This window comes from Rhincodon typus, chromosome 1, assembly GCF_021869965.1.
Source record: "Rhincodon typus isolate 14 chromosome 1, sRhiTyp1.1, whole genome shotgun sequence".
Taxonomy (NCBI): Eukaryota; Metazoa; Chordata; class Chondrichthyes; order Orectolobiformes; family Rhincodontidae; genus Rhincodon; species Rhincodon typus.
In genome coordinates, this window is record NC_063332.1 from 127,228,566 (window position 1) to 127,246,420 (window position 17,855).

The following is a 17,855-nucleotide window of genomic DNA, read 5'->3' on the forward strand; positions in this document are numbered from 1 at the left end:
AAAGACACTGTTTAGTACTGAAAAGGGATGATATACTTGATGCCTCCAATGATTGAATAAATACTTGAATAAAATTGCTATAATTTTGGGAAAGAACGTGATTGTGGCATTAATTGGATAATTCTTTCAAAAGAGCTTACAAAGACATAACGAGCTCATTGGCCTCCTTTATGATTCTATTTTGCACTCTAAATAGCTGAAGCAACAAAATTAAAAATGATAACTGTTAAACCACGATGTAAATAAACTGAGAGCCCTTGAAATTCTGCTAGGTAATAAATTAGAAAAATACTCTTGACTTAATCTTGACTTAAAGTCGATCTGCCATTCCTCCTCCGTACTGATTAAGCCTTGAAAGGCTAATTTTCTTTGAGAACCATTCCCTGCCCTTTCTGCACAACCACCAGAGCCTAATTTTCTGCCAGTCTCTGAAGTCTTACACCCATGAGTTTGTGTACTTCTGACCATATATCATCACTAAGATGAAACATTTGAATATTTGTTGAATTAACCTTGCATTAAAGGTAAAAGTTGCTGTACTCCTACTGGACAGAAACAACTAGTGGAGGGTCACCACATCTCAGGTGTGGGGAGAGGTGGAGAAGAAGAATACTTCATAGTAACCTCAGCTGTTGTGGTAATTGAACCGCATCACCAGATCACAGACCAGCCAACAGAGCGAAACCAAGCCCTTGACCTTGGATAATGATAGTGATGTTTCAGCAGCTCAGGCACAGTAAGTGTAGTTGGCAACTGAAATAAGTCCTTGATGTAGACTGGATATTGGAATGTAGGATTGTCTTTGGAGTCTATCATTAACAGAGAGGAACATTCAGGAAGCACTAACATTAGGATTCTCCATGAAATAGAAAATAACAAAATAGGGTTGATGCTAGAAATGGGACAGAAATACATAGAAACTATAATATGGAAGCAGACTTTTAGGCCCACACTCTCTATGTTGGCAGTTACCATCAATTCAAGCAAGCAAACATGGTCTGGTCAGGTCTGGCACAGGAGGTTAAGGGGTCAAGTCCAACTGTTGGGGGTCAGGTCTGCTCCAGTAGCAGATGGGAAGGAAGTGGGTCAGGAGGGAGGTGGAGTGTTTGTTTAGGTCCAGTGTCAGAGGGTGAGGGGATTGTTGTGTTGTAGCATGGGGCTCAGATTTTGTCCAGTCTGGCAGAAAGGAAGGGAGAGCATGTCAGCTGACAGGTGATGAGGTGTCAGGTCAGGTCTCTGGTGCAGGAAGGAGGTCAGGTATGGATCTGGAGAAGAGCGTACAGATCCTGGGGCAAGTGAAGGGTGTAAGGTATCTGGTGAAAGTGCCTTCGGAGATGTATACGTAAGAAAGGGGTCTGTTAAATGGTTACTCGGAAGTTAAAACTGAGTCAGGTCCAGCAGGGGTTGAGATATTTCAGGTGGGCTAGAGGTCAGGCCCAGCAGTCTCAGGTTGTGTCAAGAGAATGTAGGGTCAGGTCACAGGGTGGAGCCAGAGCTGTTAAGAGTTGGACTGGTTCAGGAGTGGGTGTGGAGTTGGGTCTGGTTCCTATGGGGCTGTCAAGTCTGGCAGAGGGTGGGATGTGGTTGCATTGTGTGAGATGAGATCTGTTGAGTAGATGGGTGTGTTAGATCTAGTGGCATTCAGTAGTTGGGGCAGATGCTGGGTCAGGGGTAGGGGTGTGAGGTATACCAGGGGTTGCAGTGTTATTGTTGTTGTGGGGCTAAGTTTAATAGTTCGTCAGGATTTAACATGGATTTTTAATCTTCTACCATTTCCTGAGTGAATATTAAGCTTAAATGAGCTCTCAGGACTCTGAAAGATTTTTTTTGACATTTCCGAGGGGAGACAATTATTCCTGGAAAATTCAACTTCCCAGACAATTCAGAGACCGCTGCATTGATCATTCTGTATGGACCCCGTGCAAGTCCCGTTTGCTTTGCTCTCTTAACTATCTGACCATGGTTGTGGGGAAGCTGGGGGTGGGAGAAAATGTTAATATTTTAAAGTCTAACTGTTCAGCATTCATGACACAAATCTGGAGCAAGTAGGATTGAAATAAAACTTACTGGAGAAACTCAGCAGGTCGGTTGAGATCAAATGGCGGAGCAGACTCCATGGGCCTAATTTTGCTCCTACATCTTATCTTATAACAGCATCTGTGGAGGGAAAGCAGACTTAATGTTTCGAGTCCAGTGGCCATTTTTCAGGAGTCAGAGATTTGAACTCTAGCCTTCTAGTCGAGAGGTGGGGACACTATCCCTGGCCCACTGGAACCTTCAGAATAATGTATCTGATATAGTAATATATTGTGGCATGCTGCACGTCCTGAAGAACTCAATTGAAAATAGGTGCAGCCAAAAGCCTGCAGCACTGTTGATATGATGATAACAAGGTATGGAGCTGGAGGAACAGCACGCCAGGCAGCATCAGAGGAGCAGGAAAGCTGACGTTTCGGGTCTGGACCCTTCCGAAGAAACTGCTTGGCCTGCTGTGTTCCTCCAGCTCCACACCTCGTTATCTCAGACTCCAGCATCGGCAATTCCTACACTCTGTCGCTGTTGATATGGTGTACGGCCGCACGGAGTAAGTGGCGCTGTCGCTGGCGGACAGACAATCCCACGACAGGGCTTCTCTTTGTTATCCGTCCATCTCCGGTTGGGAAGTGAGGGCTGCTCTTGCGATTGGGAAGACCGGTCACGCGGGGAGGTGGCGGTTTCTGCTGGGATCTGGAGCCCGCTTTTAAAAAGCAGTTCGAGTTGCAGCTATGGTGGAGGTGGGGTATTTGGGTTATGTTCAGGATTCAATAGGAGGGAGTGTGGATGTGCCGCTGTTCTCGGGCCCTCGGGCTTTCGGCCTTTGAGCCGCCAGTTGCAGGGTCTGAGCGTTCCGGCCTGGCCGCTTACCTCGCACAATAAAGCAAGGAAGAGGGGAGGTCCCCTCTCAAGTTGCCGAGGAAAATAGAAAAGGATGATGATGTTGGGGAAGCTTTTCCTGTTTGAAAGAAAGGAAGTTGACGTGCTTTACAAAGTTCTCATTTTATAATAAAAGTAAAATGCATGCTGATTAAATACAGTATAACTTTCTTATCGTCCCTCACTACCCGGCATTTATCCATTCAAATACATAACAGAAATAAAGATGCAGTGATCTCTTACCTTGCATGCCTTTCTAAATTATTCAGCTTTTGGTTTTAATCAATTGTATACTTACAGAAAGTTTGCCGTTGCGATTTCCCCCCCATTTATCTGTTTCTCGTTGCAAATTAGAATTCGTCTGAATGAGTCTTGTTTAATACGCCCATGTATATGTGATAAAACTTAAACATTCCAACCTACCTTTGTTAATATAGAGGAACGCATGGACTGTCAATGAAGTGTTTAAAATTTATAGAGATGAAACGGAGTAGCTGGTAACTTTGCATTTTTGAGATGTGCAGAATGATGGAGAGTGGAAGATGTGACTTACAGGAGGCTTATAAGATTATGTAATGCAGTATTCAATAAAGTAGGCACCATAAATGTTAATTAGGAATGGGCACTTGTGAGAAAGTGACAAAGTCATGCAGGAAAATACATTAGAATAGAAATTGGGGTGCAGGATCAGAACTGCTCATTTTATGGAAGAGCATCTATATCAGACAAATTTCCTGTGTAATTTCTAATTTTCTAACTCTATGACTATTCAAATGTGTAATCCTGAGATAAACTGTCAAAATTCTGGAAAATTTATGCTACTAGCCTACTAGGCAAATTTCTCATTATGAGTGAGGCTTTCCATTGGTACCATTTCCAATTAACTTTTCTGATCTTGCTCCAGTACGTTTGAATTTTAACTTGTGAATTCTATCAATTTGTTAATTGGTGTTTTATTATTGAACAACCCTAATATACCCGCGTAATAATTAGGGATAACTTAACCTTTGAGTGAAGGGGTTGACGGAAGACTTGGCATAAATGTAACCATAAATTATATGCTTGATAAGAAATGTGTAGTCATTACCACAAAACATGAGGTGGTGGCATGAAATGAGCATTGAATTTTAGTTTCCTTCACAGAAGATACATACATTAAAGTTTAAAAGTTTAGAAACTTTTTCAACAAAGTTGCAATTATTTTAGACAACATATGAAGTGGAATAAAGTTTTAGGTCTTCAGTTGACCTGCACTATACACTATTGCTCATCTGCAGTCTACTGTCATGAGAGAACTTGAAAGTGCTGAATGTTCAAAATAAAGGGACACCCATTTAAAATAGAGATGAGGAGGTTTCATCTCTAGGGGTTTGTGACTCTTTCGAATATTCTACTGGAGAGCACTCTGGATTCAAAATCATTGACTGTATTCAAGGTGGAGATACAGTCTTGAACTACAGAATGGTGGGAATGGAGGGGTCAAGAGTTACGGGAAACGAGATGAGACCCAGATCAGAGCAGCCATAATCTTATTGAATGGTGTAGCAGGCTCAAGAGGCCGTAAGGCCTTCTCCTACTTCTGGGGTTCTTATGAGCTGGAGTGTGTTTTGTTTCTGTGCTTTAATTGTATGTAGTGCTTGTTAAAGTCAAGAAAGTCAGTGGCGAGGAATGAATTCCAATTGCTCTAGAACTCTCCAGTGATAGTACTGAGCATTTTCAGGTTAGCTGCAGGATGATCAGGGAAAGAATAAAGCTATTTTTGACGCTACTCCAACAATGCTTAACTATAACAACAGAATCCCAGAAAGTGAGAATGTAATGGTTTGACAGTGTCTGGTCTCCAGGATGACTGCCACTCTCACCAGTTGTGGATACCAATTTCCTCAGCGAAACATTTTCAAGGGCTGGAAGTGTTTTGTGATTTGGGCCTACTGTCACTAGAAACTGCCCAGCACATGTCATATGGCGATTCATGTGTTTTATTCTGTTTCCAAAAGTAAATGTCATTGTGCTGACATATTGTTTCACTTGACCCTATGATAATATTTCTTGAAGTGCCTGCAAGATATCTTCTAAGGTTACATGGCATGTTGAAATGTGTAAGTATAGAAAGAATCAGTGTATTTTGTTCAGCAATTCCACCTACTTTGTCATTGTTTAGTTCAATTTAATTAGTTGATTAGTTATTACAGAATGAGAAGTTCATACATAATTCAAAATTGTTTTTTTTTTCTTTTTGGCAGGAGGTGCAGAAACATTCTGTACACACACTGGTGTTCAGATCCCTGAAAAGAACCCACGACATGTTTGTTAGTGATCATGCTAAACCTATTGCAGTAGATGAGAAAAGGTGAGTGCTTTTGTTGATCTTGCCTTATAATATTTGGTTACAGAATGAGTATCTCATTAGATACAGTGCAAAGGGCCCAGCTTCATTACAACCAATGTCAAAGTCCCAAGTGTTTTATGTCCGGCACGTAATACTTCAACCTGTGTTATTTCCCATTACCATGTTTTCATCTTGTCTGCTTAGACCACTTCTTATTTGTAATAACGTGGTTGTTCATACTATGACCTTGCACGGTTTTCACTCTGTTGTCCAAATCCACAGGACTGCCCATGGTCAGCAATATCATCTGCAGGCATCCCATCAACTTACATACATATGGCATCCATACTCTGCTGTATTGTCATGCCATTTCTCTGTATTCCACGTCCAGTTTTTTATATTGTCCGTTTCAGTCAATGGCTTAGTTCGTCAGAGGGTTTCAACCTCTGAGTCAACAGTGTGTGAGTTCATGACCAACCCCTGAGAACTGAGTGCAAAGAAGCAAGCTGGTGGTTCAATGAAGAAGTGCTATACCTTTTAAGACGCTAGCCTTTAGTTTAAATGTTGTCCCAAAGTCCATTCATTCTTTCAGATGAACATAAAAGTTTCCAAAACATTATTTCAAACAGGAGTGGGAGATTTAATTCTTTAATTATTCTCAGTTATATTTATCCTCCATTTAACATCAGTAAAACAAATTGCGGTTATTAACATAGAGTTATCTGTGAGTATTTGCTATGTACAAATTGGCTGCTGTGTTTTACATTGCAACAATGACACTTCTATTGGGTTAAGTGACGAAGAATTGTTTTTGAGTATCGTGATCGGCCACTGTTGCAGGCATTGTTAAGACTCCCGGGGTAAGGGTCCAGCCCAACAGAAAAAATGTTTGGTACAGAAGGGGCTACTCATCCTATTGAATTATGCACAATACTCTAGCTGTGACTTAAAAATGCTTATTGCAGTTGTACCACAACCTTACTGCTGTTATATTCTGTGCCTTGACTAATAAAGGGAAAGATTGTGTAACCCTCTCAACCACATTATTTATCTGTCCTACTACCTTTGCAAATCTATGGACATGCATTCCAAGGTTCCCATTATTCTTCTACACTTCTCAGTATCCTACCGTTTATTGTGTGTTCCTTTCTTAGAATCCCTGCAGTGCAGAAAGAGGCCATCCGGCTAATCAAGTCTGCACCAACCTCCGAAGAGCATCCCATTCCATCCCCATCATCCTGCATGGGGATTTTAGCATGGATAACCTACCCAGCCTGCACATCCCTGGACACTACTCAGCAATTCTCAGCATGCCAATCCACCTAACCTATGCTTCTTTGGACTGTTGGAGGAATTAGAGCACCTGGAGGAAATGCACACGTGTGCAAACTCCAAACTGATAGTCACCCAAGGCTGGAATCAAGCCCTGGTCCCTGGTGCTGTGAGTCAATAGTGCTAATGACTGTGCCATCATGTAATCTTGTTTGCCCTTTCCAAATACATTACATTCTATTTCTCTAGATTGAATCTTCTTTGCCACTTTTCCACCCACCTTAGCACCCACAATTGAAATATTCCATTGTTTATAGCTTCCTTCCTCACTAGCAGCCAAACAAACAAGTTTTGTATCATTTGAAAACTTTCTACATTTAACGCTAAATCATTGCTATACTCCACAAAAGCAAGGGTCTGAATTCTCAGGTCTGCAGAACCTCCATGAAAAACACCCTTGTCACAAATACCCATTGATTGTTATGTTCTATCACTGAGCCATTTTTGGACGCTACACCCTCATCAAAACATATTGGCATGCGTTAGTGACTACCACTTTTTTTGTTCCTCTCTTCAATTTAAGTGGCTGCCTTTGGCAATCCTTCTAACATATCATTCTTTCTCTCAGCCGTAATTATTTCTTTCATTGAACTGTAATCATTCCTCCTCTCTTTTTTGTAAACTCACCTTTCTATCCCATTCAAAAACCTATTGTCAGAAATGTTGAGCTCCTATTCTTGTCCTTATCTAAAACAGGTTTCAGTATTAGCTTCAAAAACATACTTCTAGGTGTCTGTCCTATAGCTGTCACCATCATCTTTGTATATTTCTGGCCTACCACTAATCTTCTACAACCCTTTCTTTCAATTTGAAGCCATTTTAACTTCATTAGTTCACGACAGATGGTGTGTTCTTCTCAGAATCTTTCTTTCTCAATACAATATATCTTTGAGAATGATGAAGTATCTCCTAAAATGTTTACTACTGTTTGTCTAAATCCTACCCTTTAAACCAAATTCCCTGTCTACTTTACTCAACTCTGTCACCTTAGCCTTGTAATTACCTTCATTTAAGCTGAACATGTTAGTTTCAGGCTTGTGTTTCTCGCCTTCAAACTGCAAATGAAATGCCTTCATGTTAGGATCATTCTTGCTTCCATGACAGTGAGGTCATTAATTCATCCTATCCCACTAGGCATAGTCAGCCCAAAGAAGGTATTGTTCTAAGAAATTGTCCCAAATACACTTTATGAACTCATCATCTAGGTTACCTGTGCCAATTTAATTCGTTCAATCAATGTGAAAATTGAAATTACCTACAATTATTGAAGTTTCTTTCTCACAAGTCCCCAATATTTCCTAATTTATGTGCTGTCCTACAGTGTAACCACAGTAAGTTGGCTATAAACCACCTCCACCAATGAATGATTCTGCAGTTGATCTCCTGATCCAAAATGGTTTCTCACTGATGAATAAATAGCATCTGGTTATTATCAGAGCTACCCTACCTTCTTTTCCTTTTGCCCTGTTTTTCCAAAATGCCAAGTACGCTTGAATATTCAGGTCCCAGCCTTGGTGACCTGACAAGAATGTCTCTATATCAGCTGTCATATAATTTTCATTTCTATTTGTGCTATCAATTCATTCATCTTGTGCAAGTTGTACATGTGTTCAGATAAACAGTGTTTAATTCAATCTTTTTACAGTTTTCTGTACCACGTTCTTATGTATTGGTTCTTCTTATGTTTATAAATGCTGTCCTGTCCTGTCAGACTCTTATTATCACTCCCCATATTGCTACCCTGTCATATTACTTTGTCCTTTCCCTTTAATTTAGCAAACCTCCACTCTTGTGACCACCCTGCCACTGTGGTTTAAAGGTGCCCCTGCAGTTCCCGTTATATGATTTGCCAGGACAGTCATTTCATTGAGGTTCAGGTGAAGACCATCCCAACAGTACATCTTCCTTCTCCACTGTTAGTGCCAGTGACCCATGAACTGAAACCCATTGCTCCCACACAAATCTTTGAAAAGTGAAAGTCACCATTGTCACAAAGGATCACAGACTGCTCTGTCATTATAAAGAGAAATGGCTGGTGGTGAATTTAACCTGAGGGTCACCACGCCTCAGATGAGGGCTTAAGATTGAGAAGATAAGGCCTTCAGGATGATCTCGGTTCATGGTGAATCTGTGCCATGTATGTCGCTCCACAGCCATCCATCCTATTGAGCTAACTTATTCCCAGGATATCAATCTTTGAGGTACACATTCAACTTTTTGACCTTACATCCCTGTGCAATTTACTTGTGACTCAGGTAGTAATCCAAAGATCAATGCTTTTATGGTTCTGCTTTTTAAATTAGCCCCCAGCTACTCATTCCCTTAGCAACACCTCTTTAATAGTCCGATCTATATTGCTGGTACTCTCTGAATCTTGAGAACTAAATCCCCCGTCACAGTCCAAGTTCCACTCCAACCACAAAGAGACGTCCCTAAGCCAGTGCTATATAGGCAACTTAGCCTTTGGGATTTGAGCTCTCCATTGCAAAAACTGATACGTATTCCAATTATACCGGTTCCTATGATAACATTACTCCATTCTTTTTTATTCTCCCCACTTCAATGGCCATAGTATTGTGGTCAGTTTGTTCATTTTCCTTGCTGTCTCTGCTCTCCTCCACACAAGTTGCAAGGCCATTGAACAACTGCAAGAGCTGAGATTGTTTTCAGTACTGCGTTCTGGATACATGCCTCATTTGCAATCACACCCTCCTACAGTGAATATGGGCCAAATCTGAAGTACCTACTTTAAGAGTTGTGATTGCCTCCTGACAGTGCCCAGTAACTTACCGCTCACAGATGCATTATAGTGCCCAAAACGTAGATTTCTGTTTATAAACCTGGGCTAAAGTTCTTCAAACTGCACCTACTTACTGCAGTAGTGCGTGCCATCAACCAAACAAATGGACACCAACTCCTTTGTGCCAAAGCTGTAAGACAAATTCTGAATCTGCTATTTTTATTGTGATTTATGTAAATAATTTGGTTTCAATTTTAGAAATAGTTTACCATGATTATTTGTAGTTATAATAGAGTGTAATGAATTCAGTATTTGCATGTTCCCATCACCAGTTTAAGTTATTGCCCCAGTTTACTGAGAGAAATATCTGAACATCAAGAATCGTTTACCTACCTGCTTATCTAATCAATGTCTTTGGGCTTATCTTTTGGTCTCACTGTCTCCGGATTCCTCTCCCTGATCACTCCCTGTTCTTTGAAAGACCAGAAAAGCACCTCCTCCCTAACTGTGAATTCCCTTAGAAAATACCCCAGCTGGAGCACTCTGTTTTGCGTTACACAATCATACTGGAATTTATGCTACTTCACTTTGGCTATACTGTCCAGAGCAATCATTGCCTTCACCGATATTCAGAAATGAATAATAATTAAGACTAAGATCAGCTCAGGGAGCTCTGTTTGTTCTGCTTTCACTCCCTGACAATCACTTGTTTTGTCTCTGTCTGCGTAGTCTTAAGGTATGGAGTGATCATCTCGTGGATCACGATGTCCATGTAGCTGTCCCACTCTTGACGCATTGCTGAGATGCCAGATGCTATTTAGATTCTCAAACTGGAGATCGAGTTCTAGCAGATAACTCTTCCTGTACAGGTAGTTGTTTAGTACACAAGAAGTGTCTACAAGACAGATATTTATTTGATGTGATTAAGTTACCCTGTCCTACCCTACTCTAACTAAATATCCCAGCTCCACAACTGTAATTTAAAGAGAGGGAAATAGTAATACACAGGAAACAGTCACCTCTCCGCTGTCCTGTGATACCATTCCTTGCTTTTGTTTATTTTGGAATCACTTTGAACTGTAATATGAAAATGTTTTTATGCTGCATAGCTATTTTAGAGAGTTATTTTTCTATTGATTCATTGTTCTTGCATTCTTTTTGTGTTTGATCAGTTATAAACTCAAGATGAATGTGAAGCTTCAAACAGAGTACAGTCCTGTGCTCCATATGCCCATACTTAAGGAAATCAGAGAAAAGAGTTCGCAGTCTGACTCCTACAATCATGGACCTTATGACCTAAATCATGGTATGCAGTCAATTCACAATAGAGGAAAGATTTTCAGTTTTACGGAAGTGAATTTAACTATGTTTGTTTTATTCTGTCATTTATGCCCTGTGTACACTACTGCAGATATGAACATTTATTTATTATCTTGAGTATGGCGGGCTTGTAGGTATGTGAGCGTGTTGCCAGTTTTTTAATTGATCTTTGTGGCTGTGATTCTGAAAGAAAACTCTTGAATTTAAATATTTTTCATTTGGGAACTGAGTTTTAAGTGGGGCCTGTAACTTTTAAAAAAAAAAAGCATTTAAAAGTATCTAATGCATTTGTAAACTAAAATAAGTATTTTTGTAGCTTAAAAAATGAAGGGCTGATTGTTCTGGTAACTGGTGATCAGCTCCAGAAGTTAGTAAAACAAATGCTTCTGTGTTGGAATTCAGAGGTTTGGAGGTTATATTGATTTTCTCTGCTTTCACTGTTAGTTGTCAATTTCTATCCCAAAGTGATTATTTCACACTATCGGCAATATAGATCATGTGTAACAACAATTAAGACTAATGTGCATTTCTATTTATTATTTTCTGCCGCTTTAATGTAAACCAATTTAGCCTAAATAAATCTTAGCTTATGGCATCCTTAACTTCTTTAGTGAACTAATTTTGAAGAAATTCCATTCAATGTCATAGATCAGAAAGACAGTTTTCTTGATGAAGATGAGTAGCCAGGTTTTTTTGCTTAACAAGCAATAACTTTTTGGATTTCAAACAAAACTTACTCCAGCAAAGATTATTAGCAGAAGGATTAGACTTTGCAAAGATGTGAAATTACTTTTCTCAAAACTAACATACATACAATCCATAATTCTGAGAAAGATACAAGATTCTACAAAGTGTTATCTTAAATGCACTTTAGCCAAATGCAGCTAAGCTCCAGAGAAAAAGAATATTCATGAATTGACACAAATGTTGATCTAGTTCCGAAATCACATTGGAAAGACAAGTTGTTGATGCTGGAATGTCTTTCTGGAGCAGTTGTGGCTAACTGAATTTTCTTTTGTTGCGACTGTGATGTAGATTCTAAAATCATCTTTAGAAACCCACCATGAGTGGTGATAACCTTCTAGTATGAGTTCAACGCTCGTGCTGTAAAATTGACCTTCCAGTCATCCTTGAACTGTTCTGACTAACCTATTGAAAAGTTCACAGTAAGACCCAACCCTATTAGGAGGCAGAACCAAATGTAGTGACCAGCAGTCACACACACTATTCCCTGAGTGTTTCAATATTCACAAATAAATACGTAAGGATATAAAAGAAAAATGGATTAATTGATGTGTTAAGATGGTAGGTGTCCGTAATTATGATTTGAAGCATGTACCTGAAACGTGTATAATCTTGCATCATCAGTGCTGGCCTTTGTGAGTGCCATCGTTTTAAAGATTTATTTGGATGATTGCAATATTGCTTTAAAATGTTCTGAAAGAATATTGTTTGAAAGTCCAAATGTTTGCCTTATGTTTATTATGTTTTAGGTGAGGAATCTGAATACATTATAACTGGCACACATCCGTACCCATCAGGTCCAGGTCAGTAGCATTTCTGGAAAAAGGTATTTTTTGAAGTCTATAATCTGCAGTGAGTTTTAGCAATGATTTGACTGTCAGACCACCAAATTCACTTACTGAGTTGATCAATGGGACAAAATAAAGCAGCTACAGAAAACACATGGGAATGCAATGCTTAATCTTCTAGTAAGGATTTATTTGAACTTTATAAATGGTAACCTTGGTTATATTCAAGTAACATTATGATAGATATCCAACAAACCAAATTTGAGACTTTAAGTGTACCTTTTACAAACAAAAATTTGTTAGAAATGAGGGCATATTAGCCAGAAACAATGTGGCGTTTTTGAAGTAACACACAACTCTAGTATCTTGCGTTCTGAAATCAAGAAATTTATTTGCACAACCACATAATTTGGAAATTAAGTCTATAGTTGCCATCCTTTATTATACAGCATTTGTTCAATTTATCTGAATTGTAGGAGTTGCTCTGACAGCTGATACACAAGTGCAGAAAATGCCCAGTGAGGCAAGTGCTCAAGCCTTGGCTTTGGCGCTTCCTCCTTCACAAGCCAGGTAAGCTTTATGCTTTTAAAAATTCTTGGAAAATCATCATTATGTTTATATTTCCTTGACAACAAGGAAGGAATTTAGTTGATTATTACACAGCTGTTCATAATTTGGTATTTGTGAGGAACATGAAGTTACAAGTGGTTTTGACAACTGGATATATATAGAAGTTTGGTAAAGTTATGGTGAATACTTATTCACTGTTGGTCAACTTCTCAAATCTTGCCAAACAGACATTTGAAATGAATAACTTTTGTTGTTTCTATTGTGATGATCTCCGATACATCAGTCTCTCAATTTGAATGACAATTCCTTGGATTGAATGCCCTCCTCCTGTGCTGCACTGACTTCATTATCAGCTTAGGAAAAGAATTTTTAATCTTTGTTATTTTTGTAACATCAAATGAATATTGAGGAATAGCAAAATATTGCAAAATGTTGTTTAAACCTATATAAAAATATAGCTTCCATAGTAAGTCCATGATTGTATTACTGGAGGATTGATTCACATAATCAAGAATTTTAATGAAGTTTATGAAAGATTGTCCACGAGACATTGAGCTAAGCTGATAGAAGGTGAAAGATGAAGGCAAGCGAAGAGAATGTAGGAATATTTGAATCTAGAGGTAACAAGGACGCAGTTGAAAGTTTCAGCACCAGATGAAGTCAGCAAGGGCAATGTTGAACAATATTACAGAGGTATAAATGGGCATCAATGGCTTGAAGGAACAAGGCAATTTACTATACCTATTCTTAGTCAGTTGGTTAGAAGGATTTTAAAATAAGTAAGGGAACAACTGAGAAGCAAGTTCAAATTTGAGTAAATTCAATGTAAAATCAGGTACAAATTGTGAAATATCAGAGAAAGAGACACAAGAAAGGAACGCATTAAACAGAAGATTAGAAATGCTAGCAATGTCAGTACAACTGGATATTGTTTAATGAAAAAAGACCAATTAGCAACCTTGTGTGGTGTCCATTACAGAAGAGTGACCATGAAGTTATAGAATTGCTCACTAAGATAGGCTTTTGATAAGGTCGCACAGAAAAGGATTGGTCAAAATTAAAACACGAGATTGTGGATAATCTACTGGCATGGATCACGAATTGCTTGACAGATCGGAAACGTAATATGGGAATAAATGGGTCCTTTTCCAGGTGACAGGCAGACTAGTGGTAAACCACTGGGATCAGTGCTTGGGTCCCAGCTATTCATGACATATTTAATGACTTGAATGAGTGTACCAAGTTTGCTGACAACACAAAACCAGGTGGGATTGAGAGTTCTGAGGCTTCAGGGTAGCCTAGACAAGTTGATTGAGTGGTATAATACATGGTAGGTTCAATATAACTTGGACAAATATGAATTTGTGCTCGTTTAGAGCAAAAAACATTGGCAGTATTCTTTAAGCAGTGATATATTCGGAAATGTGGATGAGTGAAGGGATCTGGGCATCCTTGTATACCAGTCAAAGAAAGTATACTGGCAGGTGCAGCAAGCAATTAGAAAGGCGAATGGTATATTGGCCTTAATTGCAAGAGGATTTGAGTTCAGAAGTAGAAATGTCTAATTGCAGTTATACAGAGCCTTGGTAAGACTCACCTGGAATATTGTGTGCCATTTGGTCTGCTTATCCAAGAAGGGATATACTTGCGCATGAGGGAGTGAGGCAAAGGCTCAGGGATGGCAAGTCTGTTGTGAGAGGAGGGATTGGTTCAGCACTGGGCCTGGTTCATTAGGGTTTAGAGGAACGAGAGGGAATCTGATTGAAACATATAAAATTATAGCAGGGCCAGTTAGGCTGGATGCAGCGAGGAAGTTTCTCTTGGTTCGGGGGTTACAGTCTCAGGATACAGAGTAGGCCTATTAGGACTGAGATGAAGCAAGATTTCTTCACTTGGAGAGCCGTCTACCTGTGGAAGTCACTAACACAGAAGACTCTAGGACACAGGTCATTGACTATATTCAACAAATAGATTGGTAAGTTTTTAGATATTAAAGGCATCAAGGGTTAAGGGAAAGAGGCATATGACATTGAGATGGAGGATTATCTAAGATAAGTTTGAAGGGCAAAGCAGGCTCGAAGATCCGGATGGCCTACTCCAGGTTTCTACGTTTCTGTGAAAAAGTACAGTGCTACAAAAATACATTTCTAAAAACCTCAACAACTATGCCTAACAAGTTTTGATACTCATGATACTTCATTATTTTGCAGCAGATGTTGATTACAGGTAATTAACAATAATCATATGTTTAAAGGCTACTTTAAAATGTTGACTTTATTGTTGTGGCGAGGTTAATTCATATTTAGTGTAAAATAACAGCAACTCTACACAATCCGGTGCATATCAGACTGATAGCAAAGTCGAGTGGTGCAAACTGGACAACAACTTCATTTAACTATGTTTCTGCACCAGACCTACAGTTGGACTACTGTTTGTACATAATGATATTTCGGAAAGGTACCCTGGTTGATCGGATCTTCTGTATGAAGAGGGTCTTCTTGGATTACTGTGGGTTCCAAGTGGCAGATATTTTTTGGCTGCAGGATTTCTCCAGGAGCGGGATATTTTGATGCAACCTTCCGGAGCTTGAAGCAATGTAAACTTCTGAAGGTTTTTGAAGATAAAGGAGGTGAGAGCCCACTGCCTGTCCTGTCTGCAGCACCAGTGTTTATCCTGCCTGTGCAGAGGAGCCAGGTTGTTCTTATCCACATATATGACCCCCATGTCCTGGCAGCAGATGTCCACACCTTCCTGGGAAGGTACGTAGAGTTCGAAGGGGTCCACCACATTGATGGTGCCTCCTTTGGAGCAGCAAGCAGTAGGTTAAAGTGACCCTCAATGTGGACACAATCCTCCACCTGCCCTCCAGGCTACCTGACATATTTGGGTCAGCCTAGACTGTGCGGAACCTGCAGGAGGTCAGAGCACATGCAATGGACTGCAAATAGCCATAAATGACAATGCAGACAAGTGAATCCCAAAGGACAGTAAGGTGCCCCCCTCTAGCAAGGTCACAGATGAGAGTCAACCAGAAGGAGGGCAAGGCCTGTGAGAAAGGGAAGGAGGACACCACAGAGGGGCATCGACTAACTTAACCTCCACCTGAGAAGACCATCAAAGTCATTTGGCAGAAAGCCTCATCTCCCGAAATTTCCAACAAGCACCCATACTTACCTTGGCTGGTGGTCAGCGGGCACTACCTGTTAGATCCTTCATGCATGCTTGGACTGTCTCTGCTGCCGTAGAAGAGATTGCAGGGGGGAAGAGATTGTCACATATCTCCAAGTGGAATGTGAGCTCTGTCAACCACAGGTGGGGATTCCTCACTTGAGGAAGAAGATGGACATTTTGGAGGTCTGCTTGTCGAAGCTGACATTACCAGAACAGATGCGATGGAGACGGAGAGATTGGAAGAACGGAATAGAGTCTTTACAGGAAGCAGAGTGTGAGGGTGTATAGTCAAGGTAAGTGGGAGTCGGTTTGTTTGTAGTGGATATTGGTGGCCAGCCTGTGCCCAGAAATGAATCAGAGATGTTGAGGAAGCTAAGGGAGGAGTCAGAGATGGACAAGGTGAAGGTGAGAGCAGGGTGGAAATTGGAAGTGAAATAGATAAACTTTTCCAGTTCTGGACAAGAGAGGTAAGCAGCACTGATGATGTAATTGACGTACTGGATGAAAGGTTTTGTGTTGTGGGACTGTGTACTCCAAAAGAGGCGAGCATAACTGGGGCCCATTGCAGGTACCCATGGCTACCCCTTGACCTGAAGAAAGTGAGAAATTGTTAAAGGAGAAGTTGTTCAAAGCGGAAGGCGAGCTTGGCCAGGCAGAGGAGGGTGGTGAATGGGGATGGTTTGGTCCTTTTTCCCAGGACAAAGCAGAGAGCCCTGAGACAATACTGATGGGGGATAGACATGTAAAAGTTTTGCATTTCCATGTGAAGAGGGGATGGCTGGAGCCCGCGAACTGGAAGTTCTGAAACTGATGTAAAACATTAGAGGAATTGCAGATGTAAGTGGGAAGGGACTGGACAAGAGAAAATAAAATCAAGTCGAAGTAGGAAGAGATGAGTTCCGAGAGGCAGGAGCAGGCAGAAACAATGTTTCTGCCTGAGCAGTCCTGTTTGTAGATTTTGGGAAGGAGGTAGAAGTGGGCTGTGTTGGGGTCTATGAGCTTGGAGGCAGTGATGGGAAGACCACCGGATGAAATGAGATTAGTGACCATGTGGACAATGGTGGGGTCATGGTTCAGGAAGATGGGAGGTGTGTCCAAGAGTTGGCACTATGCCTCTGCAATGTAGAGGTCAGTACTGTAGACAATAGCACCACCCTTGTTGGCAGGCTTCATCATAAAGTCAGGGTTGAATCTGAGAGCACGGAGTACAGTCAGTTTTGAGGGAGCTAGGTTCGAATGGGTAAGTGCGGGGCAGAGAAATTGATATTAATGTCGACAATTCTCAGTGAACAAGACGGATGCAGGTAAAAGGCCAAAGGGAGGCAGAGGGAAGGGGAAGGGAAGGTTCTGGGGAGGCATGGGTGTCTCTAAATTGTTACATCTTGCATTCCTTAATCCCTGAAAGGAAGAGAAAAAGTTTTTTGTTAGCACGTTGAATGAGTCAGAGGATGAAGTGGAATTGGGGGCCACAGGGCAGCTTTCAGTCGGTGCTGATTGAGAGAGAGAGAGAGACCAAGAGTGTGCATATGGCAATGCATGGCACTGAGTGTGGATCTCAGAATGTGGTGTGAACAGCTATGTGAGGAGTATTGTAGGTCAGTTAAAAATGCCTTTGTTTTTTGCAACAGTACAACAGCTCTGTGGTCAAATTCCGATATGTAATTTGTCTCTTTATTTTTCTCTGTAAAGATTGTACAGAACAGACTTGAGAATGCTTTATATGTACTGTACTTTTTTGAATAAAGTATATTTTTGTAATAAAAAAATGACATTCATTTGATCTTAAATAAAAACAAAGTTGCTGGAAAAGCTCAGCAGGTCTGGCAGCATCTGTGAAAAAAAAATCAGAGTTAACACTTCGGACTGAGGAAGGGTCCTTTCGGTTTTTCTTCACTTGATCTTGTTATTTTAACAGCAATATTGAGCCTACCAACTTCAAAGTAACCCC

The 17,855-nt window shown here is 40.4% G+C and overlaps 1 protein-coding gene across 1 annotated transcript in view; it reads left to right on the forward strand.

Annotated features, from left to right (window-relative positions):
- Positions 1-2,636: 2,636 nt before the first annotated feature.
- The window catches only part of plrg1 (pleiotropic regulator 1), a 30,382-nt gene continuing 15,163 nt past the window's right edge, over positions 2,637-17,855 (forward strand). Inside the window, exons 1-5 of the mRNA XM_020515913.2 lie at positions 2,637-2,774; positions 5,157-5,263; positions 10,487-10,620; positions 12,128-12,181; positions 12,643-12,736. Coding sequence (XP_020371502.1) covers positions 2,766-2,774; positions 5,157-5,263; positions 10,487-10,620; positions 12,128-12,181; positions 12,643-12,736 — 398 coding nt within the window. The 5' untranslated portion in view covers positions 2,637-2,765. The remainder of the gene's footprint in view (positions 2,775-5,156; positions 5,264-10,486; positions 10,621-12,127; positions 12,182-12,642; positions 12,737-17,855) is intronic.